The sequence below is a fragment of the Centroberyx gerrardi genome, chromosome 24, assembly GCF_048128805.1.
Source record: "Centroberyx gerrardi isolate f3 chromosome 24, fCenGer3.hap1.cur.20231027, whole genome shotgun sequence".
Classification (NCBI taxonomy): Eukaryota; Metazoa; Chordata; class Actinopteri; order Beryciformes; family Berycidae; genus Centroberyx; species Centroberyx gerrardi.
In genome coordinates this window covers 6433153-6445405 of record NC_136020.1, presented here as the reverse complement: position 1 = coordinate 6445405, position 12253 = coordinate 6433153, and the positions used below count along the sequence as shown (strand labels likewise).

General features: G+C 40.7%; 1 protein-coding gene across 1 annotated transcript in view; it reads left to right on the top strand.

The window, feature by feature from the left end:
- dgki (diacylglycerol kinase, iota) overlaps positions 1-12253 on the top strand; it is a 65530-nt gene that overhangs the window by 26468 nt on the left and 26809 nt on the right. The window contains exons 2-13 of the mRNA XM_071920569.2: positions 68-176; positions 2670-2765; positions 5667-5741; positions 6356-6412; positions 6592-6657; positions 6765-6833; positions 8897-9013; positions 9714-9788; positions 10180-10275; positions 11092-11174; positions 11593-11653; positions 11850-11963. Coding sequence (XP_071776670.2) covers positions 68-176; positions 2670-2765; positions 5667-5741; positions 6356-6412; positions 6592-6657; positions 6765-6833; positions 8897-9013; positions 9714-9788; positions 10180-10275; positions 11092-11174; positions 11593-11653; positions 11850-11963 — 1018 coding nt within the window. The remainder of the gene's footprint in view (positions 1-67; positions 177-2669; positions 2766-5666; positions 5742-6355; positions 6413-6591; positions 6658-6764; positions 6834-8896; positions 9014-9713; positions 9789-10179; positions 10276-11091; positions 11175-11592; positions 11654-11849; positions 11964-12253) is intronic.

Sequence of the window (12253 nt, the reverse complement as noted above, 5' to 3'; positions counted from 1 at the left end):
CAAAAAATGCAAATCTAATTGTGATTGTGAATGAACTCATTTTTCACTTTGTCCATCTTGTCTGTAGGAAAGCGATCTCCCGTTCGGGCCTCCAGCACCTCGGTCCACCCCAGTCCCCCCTGCCCCCCCCATCCAACGGCCCGTCCAAGGAGCTACGCACCTCTGTGGACTGGACGGTCAGACATGCACCACATTTGCTCTGTATTTAATTAAATATAAATAATTACATTTTCTTTCTTTCTCCTTTCTTTCATATTTAGTGTTTTCTTTTTCTTGTATGTATCTATGTATATATATATATATATAATTGTATTTTTTTCTTAGATTTTTCTTAGATCTATATATACACACATATACACATGTACACACACTCATAAGCACATGCAAATATACTGTACATGCATATGCTCACATGCAAGCACATGCACACAGAAACACAGACTTTGTCCCAGTCCCATTGTTCAGTCTGGCTGGGTCACTGGACGACATTTGGATTTTCATGCAAATAAATCTGTTAGCAGGCTGGTTTACTCATCCAAATGTTCATGTGGAAGTGCAAAACAGCCATTTTCTTTTGGGTTTTGATTGTTACTGAAAATGGTCAGGCGACTGACTGATCTACTAATCACTTCCCATCCAAAATACCAAGCCTATCCTGTTTAATCTGCACGTTATTGAGGCGGGTGCAACACCTGCCTGCCTGCAGTCACCCCTAACAAACCTAATGACAGACATATTCCCAGGTTAATTTTTAAGATAGCTGATACAGACTCCTCTCCAGTCAGCTCCATTTTTAACGGTAATTTTAGTTTTTACTGAGGAGCCTTGTTGTGCCACATCAGTCAGACTTATCTCCACACTTGGCTTTAGTGCTGTCAGTGCAGCAGAAAGGAGCTTTACTCTTGTTGTATTGCACTCAATCCAACAGAGCCTCCCATTGAGAAAATGAAAGTGAAACCTAAAATTCTACAATTTGCCCTAAACTCCCACGTGTTTGTCACAGTGTAAACAGTAACTTGATACTTTTTAGTAATCGGAGCTGTGTAAAACCACCCAGCACTCAGACAGTTAACATGAGTGCAGTGCAGAGACTGGCATATTGCCTCTGTTCACCATTGGATCCCACTGGACACACACTGGTCTCACTGTGGGTAAGGACAAGTAATTAATCCATTATCCACAGTAGGCCGTGGTATATTGAAATGAAATCCCAGTTAAGGTGTGTTGTCTGCAGCTTTTTGTTTAGTTGTTACAACCTGCACTTCAGTTTAATGGTAAATTTGTGGAGTTTACATTTGCAACTCCAGTTTTCTGAGACAGTTTTAATCTAGCTACTGTAATTTACTATTCATACTATTCACCTATCTAACCTGTATTAATCTGCCTAATGCTTATATACCAATGCTCAGTGCTTAACACAACTCATTATTAGACTGGAAAGTATACTATACAGTTTTTGAGGTAAACACAGTAAAATTAGATTTGATGTTTCTAAGTTATCCTAGCGATACCAGCTAGCATGCTAGTAGCTAAGAGCTAGCTAGCACCCTCCTCAAATTTTCAAATGCCCGCTCTATCCCACATGACATCACATCCCTTATTGACGCAAAGAGCGAACATAATTCTTTGGTTGAAATGAGATGTGACCAAGCCTTAACCCAAACCAGCGTATACAGCAGCATGAAGAACTCAGGTTCCTGCTAGTCTTTTCTGGTGTTGAAACTGAATTTTTTGCTCAGCAGCTACAGTGACTAATGGATTTCTAAACTCACAAGTCACTTCCTTCGTTCTTCCACTTGCTAAAACAGCGTTTGAGTGGTGAAAGCTGTAAATATTCTGCTTGGTTATGAGCCGAAGTGTCCAGCAGAATCTACAGAATTGCCAGCCAAGGCCAAACTGCACCAGAAATGTGTCCAGTATCGACTGAGGTTGAGGTTGTGAACTTATTGCAGTGTAGTAAATGAACTGCACTGCATTATTAATTGGCAGGTGTAAGTAGACAAACTGTTGTCAGCCCACATCTGAGATTCCCCCTCTAGTTCTGTCTGCAGGGACACTTCCAGCACGTCATCACTGGCCTTTAGCTCCCTGCAGGACACACACACACACACACACACACACACACACACGTACAGAGCATTGTAGTTAATTGCACATGAATGCACACTAGTCATACTCATACACACACACACACACACACGGCTGTGTGTTGTGAGTTGTGTTTACACGCAAACCCACATTTAAGTCTAATAAATTTGTTTTTTGCTTGACTGTTCAAAACCAAATACTATATAGTACAAAAATCATGCAAAATCTTGCTCACTTTTGTGGGTGTATACTGCACATGGCGGCTTGTGTGTGTGTGTGTGTGTGTATGTATGTGTGTGTATGCTTAAATTGATATTTCCTGCAGTGTTTTGATTGGTACCTCAAATTAATATGCACTCTGAAATTTCCCATCTACTCGGCAGCAATTATGTGCTTAACACACTTCTTGCCCACTTGTTTATGTGCATATGGTTGCAATTTAATGTGATTGTATATAATGTGAGTGTGACAAGTATCAGGGTAATGTGACTCATTATATCATTATTTCACTGTCTTATTCTGTGTGTGTGTGTGTGTGTGTGTGTGTGTGTCGGGGGGGGGGGGGGGGGGGGTGTCTACAGGAGAGTGCTTTGAATGGGGATCACCTGTGGCTGGAAACCAGTTGTTCAGGAGACCTCTGTTATCTAGGAGAGGACACCTGCCTACTAAAGACTGCAGTGAGTAGTACACACACTAACCGCTCGTTTGTGTGTGTGTGAGAGAGAGAGAGAGAGAGAGAGAGAAAGAGAGAGAGAGAGAGAGGTGTGCTCTTGTATTTTGTGAGGACCTCACAAGTGTAGTAAAAAATCAATATCGACCAGACTGATACAGATATTTTTTGGATTGCAACAGCAGAAACCCATACTAATACTAATAAGTACATAGACCATAACGTTCAATTCTACAATAAATATGTAATCAAACAAACTGAATTGGCGACACTACTGACTGGCCCGTATCTGATTTGAATAAAAGACCAATATTGGCTCCACATAATGGCAAATCAAAATATTGTTTTAACTCTAGTTTGCAGCCCCAAAAACAGACAACTGACAGGTTCATTGCTATCCTTCTTCTAATTGCTTGTTTTGCAAAGCAGACATTACTTTAATTTCACCATTAAAAGGGGGAGAAACATTGAGTTTAGAATCACTAGCAGTTAATCCTTTATGTCACCAGCTTTTACAGGGTTGTGAAATGTGGTTGGCTGATCTGTGGTCCAGCCAGGTGTGGCTGGGAAGCCACAAGCCCAGGCATTACATAGACAATCTGAAGTCTTAAGTATTGCAACAGTGAGCTAAACTTTTTTTTTTTTTTTTTTAACCGCACATTCATTGCTCAATATTTCCAAATTACACATTTCAAAGGCGTAGAAATTGTTCTTTAACCTGTCTGCCCCTCTTCATCTTCATCTCCCCTTCATGACTGAAATGGATTTAATAAGTGAAGTCAATCAAGGATCATAGCTGTTCAGTCTAGTTCATGGAAAGAGCAGGTGGTCCTAATGTTTTGGAGACTCAGTGTACCATCTGCTTGTCTATTTCAAACAAAATGTAGTAAATCAGTGTTATTTTAAACAGGGTGCCACATTAATGAGTCCTGCTTACAAGGCAGCAGAATAAAATAGGAGTCTTGGAAAACAGAGAAATTGCATTAAAACCATGGGTGTAAAGGACTGTGTAGAGAGCATGTTTAAATTACAGCTGTTGTAGAGCCTCTCTCCATACAGCAAAGCACACATCTAGCATTAACAAGTGCCCTTGAAAGTGAGTGCTGACACGTAACCTTTAATAGTGACTAACATAATGATGTGTACATTTACAGCGTATGCAATTACAGTGTAGGGTCTCTGTAAGAACATGGTGAGAGTTTTGCCAGTAAGATGCAGCAAAAGAAAGACACGTTTACTGTCGTCTCTTTCTATAGGATATTTAATTAAATAAACATTCTGCTGTGTGCTTTCAGTTGCTTAAGAGGAGGACCGAGTCTCAGTGGAATCTCAAATTGCTTTGACAAGTCATGGTTGACATTGGAAGGCATGTTGCTACCTGTGCTCAGCTTGATATGAGATTAAATCTTAGCAATCAAAAAGAAAAAGTGGCAGTCTGAAACGTAGCACTGAAAATGTGGGATTAATGCTGCTGAAAATATCGTCTGTCGCTTCCATGTGTAAACTCTCCCAGCGGCGTGCAGGACTGAAAATGCGGTGGTCACACAGTGGGAAAGGAGGAACAGGCCCGCTTCATGCTGTAAGCAGTGAGATATCACCAGTGTACTGGAAGCCTTGCCTGCCCGCTGGCCATGCTCTCACACTGAGGTTGCATTAACTGTAACTGCCCTTTAACACTACAACCAAAGGACCGTGCCGCTGACCGTCCAGTTTGTAAACGGAACATGCAATGTCATCGTTCCGTGACTTCTCCTAAATGTGTGGGCATTAAAGGCATGCGTTTTTTAAATTCTAAAAATCTTGAATGACTTAAATGGCTAATGCATTTATTCCATTGATCAACTGAGCACCATCAAACTCCAGTGAAATGGTGTCATGAGGATGATGAAGACTGTTTTTCCCCCTCTGTGCCATTAAGTGTCATTGTGCCTGTCATGGCAGCCAAGAGTCAACCCATTGACTAGATTTGAGACCATTACCTACTATGATATTATTACCAATTATGACTTGTTTGTCTATTGTAACAACAATATAGCAATATTATCTGTTAAAGACATAGGGTACATTTTGAATGTTCTCCTATTATTTTACATTGTCACACTGTTTGAAAAATGAGTGCGTTTGTCTCTGAGTTATCCAACTAACGGCTTGTTAGCAATAGGAAACAATTCTTTTCCAGCTGTTGTTCTTCTTGCATTTCCCATTTATAGTTTCGAAACTTTCACTGGCTATGTTCAATAGGAAATAGGCTGGTTTTTTACCTATTTTTGTTTCTTTACGACATGTGTTTTGTTGGTAGTTAAATTGGTCTTAAATTCAATCCCAGGCAGCTTTAAAAAGGTCTTAAAATGTAGCTGGTAGAAGATGTAGATCAGTCTGTGGAATAGAGGGAGAGAATGACTTGAGCCTCAACAACAAGTCTATTCTGTCCTTTCTTACTCTGCAAGTGCTGTCTAATGGTGCTGCTAGCTGCAAGCTGCCCCATTGCTTTCAGTGAGAAACACTTAACAATGCATCCACTGCTAACATCCTGTTTAGCAGTTAATTGAACACCAACATGAAAACTTTTCTTGGCCCATATTTGGAGTCGTGACAGGAGAAGAAAAATAACAGACTGGAATTGTAAATGTCGAGGTGGCGCTTTTAGTGCCTCGAATGTCATCTTATTGTTAATGCTGCAGATAAATGCCTGATAAAGCTTTTTTTTTAATTGAATGGGAATGAAGTGAAATGTTTGCATACTGTGTGTGTCTGTGTGTGTGTGTCTGCTTTTACTAGCGTGTATGTTACAGTGTGCGTATCATCTACCGTATGTGCGTTCTTGCACGGTTTGTGTTTGATATGTTAGTGTGTGTGTGTGTGTGTATCTCACCGCCCTCTGTGCTGTGTGTCTGTTCTCTCCTTTAAGAAGTCGGCCCCCAGGAGGAAATGTGCAGCCTGTAAGATCGTTGTTCATACTGCCTGCATAGAACAACTGGACAAGGTATTACACATGCACATGCACACACACACGCACACACAGTTCAATACACACAGTAAAAGTAAGTGCCACATTTTAATACAAGCATGCCACACTGTATTGTTGTTGAAGAGAAATAATTTGTAAAACAGATTCTGTTCATTTTTCAACCAGTTATTTGAGAGAATTTCTGCTACAATGTGTCTGTTAATTTCTTTTGTATCCCATTTAGAAAAAACATTTGAGTGCACCAGCAGGTTAGAGTCAAGGTAGATGCATGATGGGGAATTTCTACACTGGTTACTGCTTGTATACAGTTGTGTAATTGCCCCGCATGTTGTGCTAAATGAGGAAGCTTTTTCCATGCTGTTTTACAGAATGACTCAAAAGGGGTGAAGTAACAATAATATTAAAAAACGTGTGTGGAATCCAATCAAAATGTCTCATTAGAATAAATTCAGGTCAAGGGCTTCTCATAGGCAACCAGTGTAGTACTGATCAGTTCTACCATAAAAATACTACAAGCTTGAATGCAGTGTGTAGGTAAATCTTTGTTTTTCCACTGTGTACAGGTATGCCCACAACAGTTTGTCACATGGACTTCTGCTCTCTCTCTCTCTCTCTCTCTCTGTTTCCAGATCAACTTCCGCTGCAAGCCAACCTTCAGGGAGGGAGGATCTCGATGCCTCAGAGACGTAAGTGTGAGTTTGTGTGTGTGAATGACAGTAGGCCTATAAGTGTGAGAGAAAAGAAATTAGTTTGTATGTGTGCTTGTGTCAAAGCGTGTGTGTGTGTGTGTGTGTGAGAGAGAGAGAGAGAGAGAGGGAGGGAGAGAAATGGAGAGTGTGTGTAACATCTCTCTCTCTGACAGCAGAACATGTTGAGACATCACTGGGTTCACAGACGAAGACAGGAGGGGAAGTGCAGACAATGTGGCAAGGTGAAGACATACACACACACACACACACACACACACACACACGCATTGTTCTCAGTTTAATACTGTTGATGTGGAGTAGCTCAGTGTTTTCCTGTCTGTCTCCATAGAGTTTCCAGCAGAAGTTCTTCCACAGTAAGGAAATCATCGCCATCAGTTGCTCTTGGTGCAAACAGGCTGTAAGTGGTTCATCCTCTATATTTAATCACTTTAATTCAAAGCAAAAAAATCACCCTAAGACAGAATTAATGTATTATTGTTGTTGGATGAAAGCTCTGTATCTCCAGTATTCATGATGATGTCAGATGAGATGAATCTTAAATTATCCCTGTGGGGAATTTGGGCCTCTGCAAAGAAAAAATAGAAAAGAAATACAATTCCACAATAATTCCAACATTTAAGTAGAAATGTATGAATGAAAGTATGCAAAGTTACAGCTTTATGAAAGGGTGTAAAATAACAGCAGTAGGACATACTGAGATAAAAAAAAAAACATGATGAAAATATGACAAAAAATGAAATATTTTTAGTATGAAATAAGTGAGAAATAACAACGATAGCATGATATGCTCACTATAGAACAAATGCGAAAGGATATGGGAATATGCAGGAAACCAATGTGAATTCACAGCTTATATACATGATGTGCAAGATGTGCATCATATCCACATTAGCAGGTCTACAGGTGGCCATACATATGTACAGAAAGTGTCTATCTAGACTAGTCTAAATTATTCACTTTATCAAATCAATTTACAGATGGAGATAACATGTAGAGTGTGCAGATTTGGATGTGTGCATTAGTAGCTGTTCACTGTCAAAACCTTACAAACCTTCAGTTCACTGAAAATCACTGGAAGTTCAATCAGTATTTAACAACATGATGAACTTTGTCCCAAAGCTAGAAAGAAGAGAACAAAAAACAAAGTGGTGATATCAGGAGAATAACTAAATAAATAAATACATTTGCAATGCAGCGACAGTACTTAGAGTGATTTTACAGGGATATGGAGCATTTTGTAGTTCATAACTGTGAGCAATACAATAAAATCAAGTATTCACTTGAATGCACGAGCTCAAATAAACATTGTAGGATGCCTGCAGCATCAGCCTCCAATTCATTAGGAGTGAAGGAGCTCCATGTTCTGTCCCTTAACAACATCACAGACTACAGCCTTGACTCTGTTGCTTCTAGCTTTGAGGCTGATATGTTTATTTTCACGTATTGGAATTTTGTTTCAGGATGGGTTAGCATTGTAATGTCCCCCACGTTCTTTTCTGTTGTAAGTTTGTCTGCAGGGGCCTTTGTAGTTCAACATTTAGGTCAGGGCATTAACACTGCCAGGGTGAGGGGTTCCAGCCATACTATAAATGTACACACACCGCTGCAAGGCCCTTTGGATAAAAGCAACCACTTACTGGCATCATGTGGAAGCATAATCATTAACTATTTATGTGTTGTGTAAACTGGGTATGTTCTGAATTACTGCATTGAGAATGAATGCAGTCAAATGTAATACTTTCCTTTTCTCCTCTTGGGACACTTTTCCTCTCTTTGATTGTCTCCATCTTTACTTCATTTTTTCTCATCACATGTTTCTTTAACTCAAAAAAAGGGAAGGGAGCTGTTCCTTGCCTTGATCCTGAGTGTTGTTTCCCATGTATTTTTCTGGTTTCTATCTCAGCAATAAGGATAAAAACAAGGTTGACGATATGGAACATCTTGGACATATATAATTAAACATACGGACAGGACAGAACTTGTGATAATGTTGTGGGAATAAACTAAGGCACATTGCTTGTATCACATTTTCTGGGTCAGCCATCGTGAACGTACTATAGGAGATTCCTGCACTTCTCCCAGATGCGGTGTTTCCCAATCTGTGGCTTTGTTTTTTTGTTTTTTTTCTAGATCCACAAGAAAGTGGCATGTCTCGTAACAAAACGCACACCGTTGAGAGGGTGCAGGCAGGTTGAAACGAATTCTGAATAAAAGGAAATGAGATCGTCTCTTTCAAGGCCAGAGCCAAAAGACTGAAAAATGACACTGTAGCAATGCCACAATGTGACTAATAGATACTAAATTCTGCTTTGTATCCAGTTGTGAAACTTAAAGCGGGAATAAGGACACTTGTGGCTTGGATGCGAAATGCGCAATTGATTGAAAAATCATAATGAGGAGGATATACAATATAATGCTTCATACATAGGATAAATAATAATAAGGATGATTTGCTTGCAGTTCCACAACAAGGTGACGTGTTTCATGCTGCACCAGATTGAGGAGCCGTGTTCCCTGGGCGCCCACGCTGGAGTCATAGTACCCCCCTCCTGGATCATCAAAGTCAGAAAACCACAGGTACACACACACACACACACACACACACACACACACGTTATGAATGTCATTCCTCCTAGCAAGGACTTTACTAACTACCATGAGAGCCACACTGCCACTCTCTAACCCAAAACTGCACTCTGAAAAAAGAGGAGTAAGGTTAACTGACTTCTTTTATCTCTGTTACACAAACACACACACACACACACACACACACACACACACACTCTCTCTCACACACACCCTCCCATTATGGAGATCCCCCAGCAGACAGTCCGCTGGCTGATGAAGTTCACTAGCAGTCTTTTGTGACAGTAATGAGAAATGACACTGTTGACTCTAAATTTAAAACTCTAAAAGAAGGCCTGTGTCAAAAAGTGTGAGTGTGTGTGTGTGTGTGAGTGCATGTGTGTGTGTGTGTGAGTGTGTGTTCATGCGCGTGTGCATGTACGTGTCGGTGCTTTTGGCTGTGATGTGATATGAAGCGACACCTGTCTGATCTGTCTGAGGGTACTCTGGGTGTGTGTCTCGCCACACACACACACACACACACACACACACACACATACGCTTTGGTCACATCACATGCTTCATCGCACTTTTAATTACCATCACAAGTGACATAGTGATACTGAACTAACCACTGCACTCTGTGTATGTGTGTGTGTGTGTGTGTGTGTGTGTGTATGTGTGTGTGTGTGTGTGTGCGTGCGTGTCCCAGAGCTCGTTTAAGAACTCCGCCAGGAGGAAAAAGCGGACGTCGTTCAAACGAAGGACGAGCAAGAAGGGCATGGATGTAAGTAAACCTATGAGAGAGAGAGAGAGAGAGAGAGAGAGAGAATGTTTGTGCCCATGCTTGTATTTGTGTCTTCGTTATTTATTACTATAAAATGTTCTTAATACACAACAGCAAACTGACTGATAAACAACAAAAAAGTAAATAATCATCAAGAATTTTGTGAAAAAATTTGAAATGTATGTTTTTATAACAGCTATGAAAATTTGAAAGAATGAATGGCCCTTGTAGCACTTGTATATAGATAATAGATAAGCCTTCAGAAGTAAGTGATGAGTGAAGCCAGGTAAGTGTATGTGTGTGTGCTGGTGCATACGCAGTACATACTGTATGTGTTTGTAGATGTGAATTTCTCTGTGTCTATAGCATTTCGCTCTCTCTTCACCTCTAGGAGTCTAAATGGCGTCCGTTCATGTTGAAGCCCCTCCCCTCTCCTCTCATGAAGCCTATCTTGGTGTTCGTCAATCCCAAGAGCGGGGGCAACCAGGTCAGGAAACTTTTCCATCTTTGATTTTCATCTATCTGATGACCCTGCTGACTAGCCCTATTGGAACTGGATTAGTTTCAGTGGGAGACGCCCTGTAATGTCATTTTGTTTTAAATCACAATATCTTGCATCATAACATCATCAGGTTTCGATTTCAGAAAGGATTTTATTTATTTTACTCCTCCATTGTATGGATTTCCAGCATGTGGTGTGGTTGGTGCATTTGTACTGAGGTCAGAAATCTCCTCCAGCCTCCATTAGACAGTGTGAGCTAGTAGCCTACATGTGTTATGACAGTCTGCCAGCTCCAAAAACAGAACACATTATTACATTAGGGAGATGTCAGTTCATGAATGTCTATTATCAGATGAGCTCAGAGTTTGCTGAAAACTGCAGGTAATTTGCTCCATTTTTTTTTCCTTCAATTTCCGGATTTGTAAAACTGGCATCATAGTGGATTAAAATTAGAGATGCTGTTGATAATAATCACAATTACAGCACCTCCCCTAGTAATACTACTCCATTTCCAATAGAGCTTATACTTATTTCTGCCTTGTTACATCAACGCCTTGCTGCTCCAGGTTTTGGTGTTTTTTATTAATCTTTTATTTATTTTTCACCTCAGTAGTTTTTCGTTACTGAGACAATAGGAAAGGATGAGAGGGAGGCAGGAGCTGCTAACCCACTTTAAATAATGTCATTAGTCTGGCTTTCAAACCTTACTGTTGAGTATTAAAACATCTACCGACAGCTATCTGAAGACAAGGCAGTTGTTCTTAGGTCTTCAAAACTCTCTCTCTCTCTCTCTCTTTGTAGGGTACCAAAGTGTTACAGATGTTCATGTGGATCTTGAATCCGCGACAAGTCTTTGATCTGTCACAAGGCGGGCTGCGAGAGGCGTAAGTACTCTCCCTTAGGTCCGATATTGGCCAATGTCAAAGTGATACCCTGACCTTGACATGCTGGGCCAGTTTTTTTTGTTTTTGTTTTTTCATTTAACTGGAAAACGACTTAGCAGTGTTATTAGCATTAGTTGTATTGGCACACTGTTTCCCCAAGCAAAACCGGTGGTAATTTGATACTCACAGGTTCATTTCACATTGGACTATTATCACAATGATGGTGCCAGAAGAAAAAAACTCTGATTATCCTTTTAATCAAATAGAATGCTTATGTGGTCTTTTATGGGCTGAGCAATTTTCATGAAACTTGGACCAATTACACCCACTCCAAACCCATCAGCACTGTAATGCCCTGCTCTCTTTTATTCCACACCCTGACCTGTCTTTGTGTTGCTTTGTGTTTGTAAATTGCTAGGTTGGAGTTGTATAGGAAAGTGCCAAATCTGAGGATCCTCGCCTGTGGAGGGGATGGCACGGTGAGAGACCATTCTATTCTCGTCTAGTCCGGTCTGATGGAAAAGTCAAGTCTTTTATTATTAGGTTTGGACCAATATATGGGTTTGAATGAATGAGTGAATGAATGAGTTCTGCGTCTCTCCCTGCTGTCGAGCGAGCAGAACAGCAACTCGTACTCCTGTTAGATATTTAGTGTTTGTGTCTGTCTCTCTGTAGGTGGGGTGGATCCTGTCTGCGCTGGACGAGCTGCAGATGAACCCCCAGCCTCCCGTCGCTGTGCTTCCTCTGGGAACAGGAAATGACCTCGCTAGGACGCTGAACTGGGGCGGGGTGAGTTCCTAGCCTTGACTTCTTACCGCAGAGTGAGCAGACACACCAGCGTCTGCCCCGCCGTACTCAATCATTCAGCAGCGGCCGGCCGCCACAGCAGGAGCATTGATACCACTGCTAAAACTGAGTCTGTTTAGTCTAGTGAAGGACTTGGCATTCAAGTCGTTTATCTAGATGTTAAATAAAATAAGATGAGATGAAACTTTAATGGTCCAAATGGGGAAATTGGGTCAGTGCAGCAGGGAAATAATAATAGGATACAGCTAAGAAAAAAAGACTAAGAATATAGC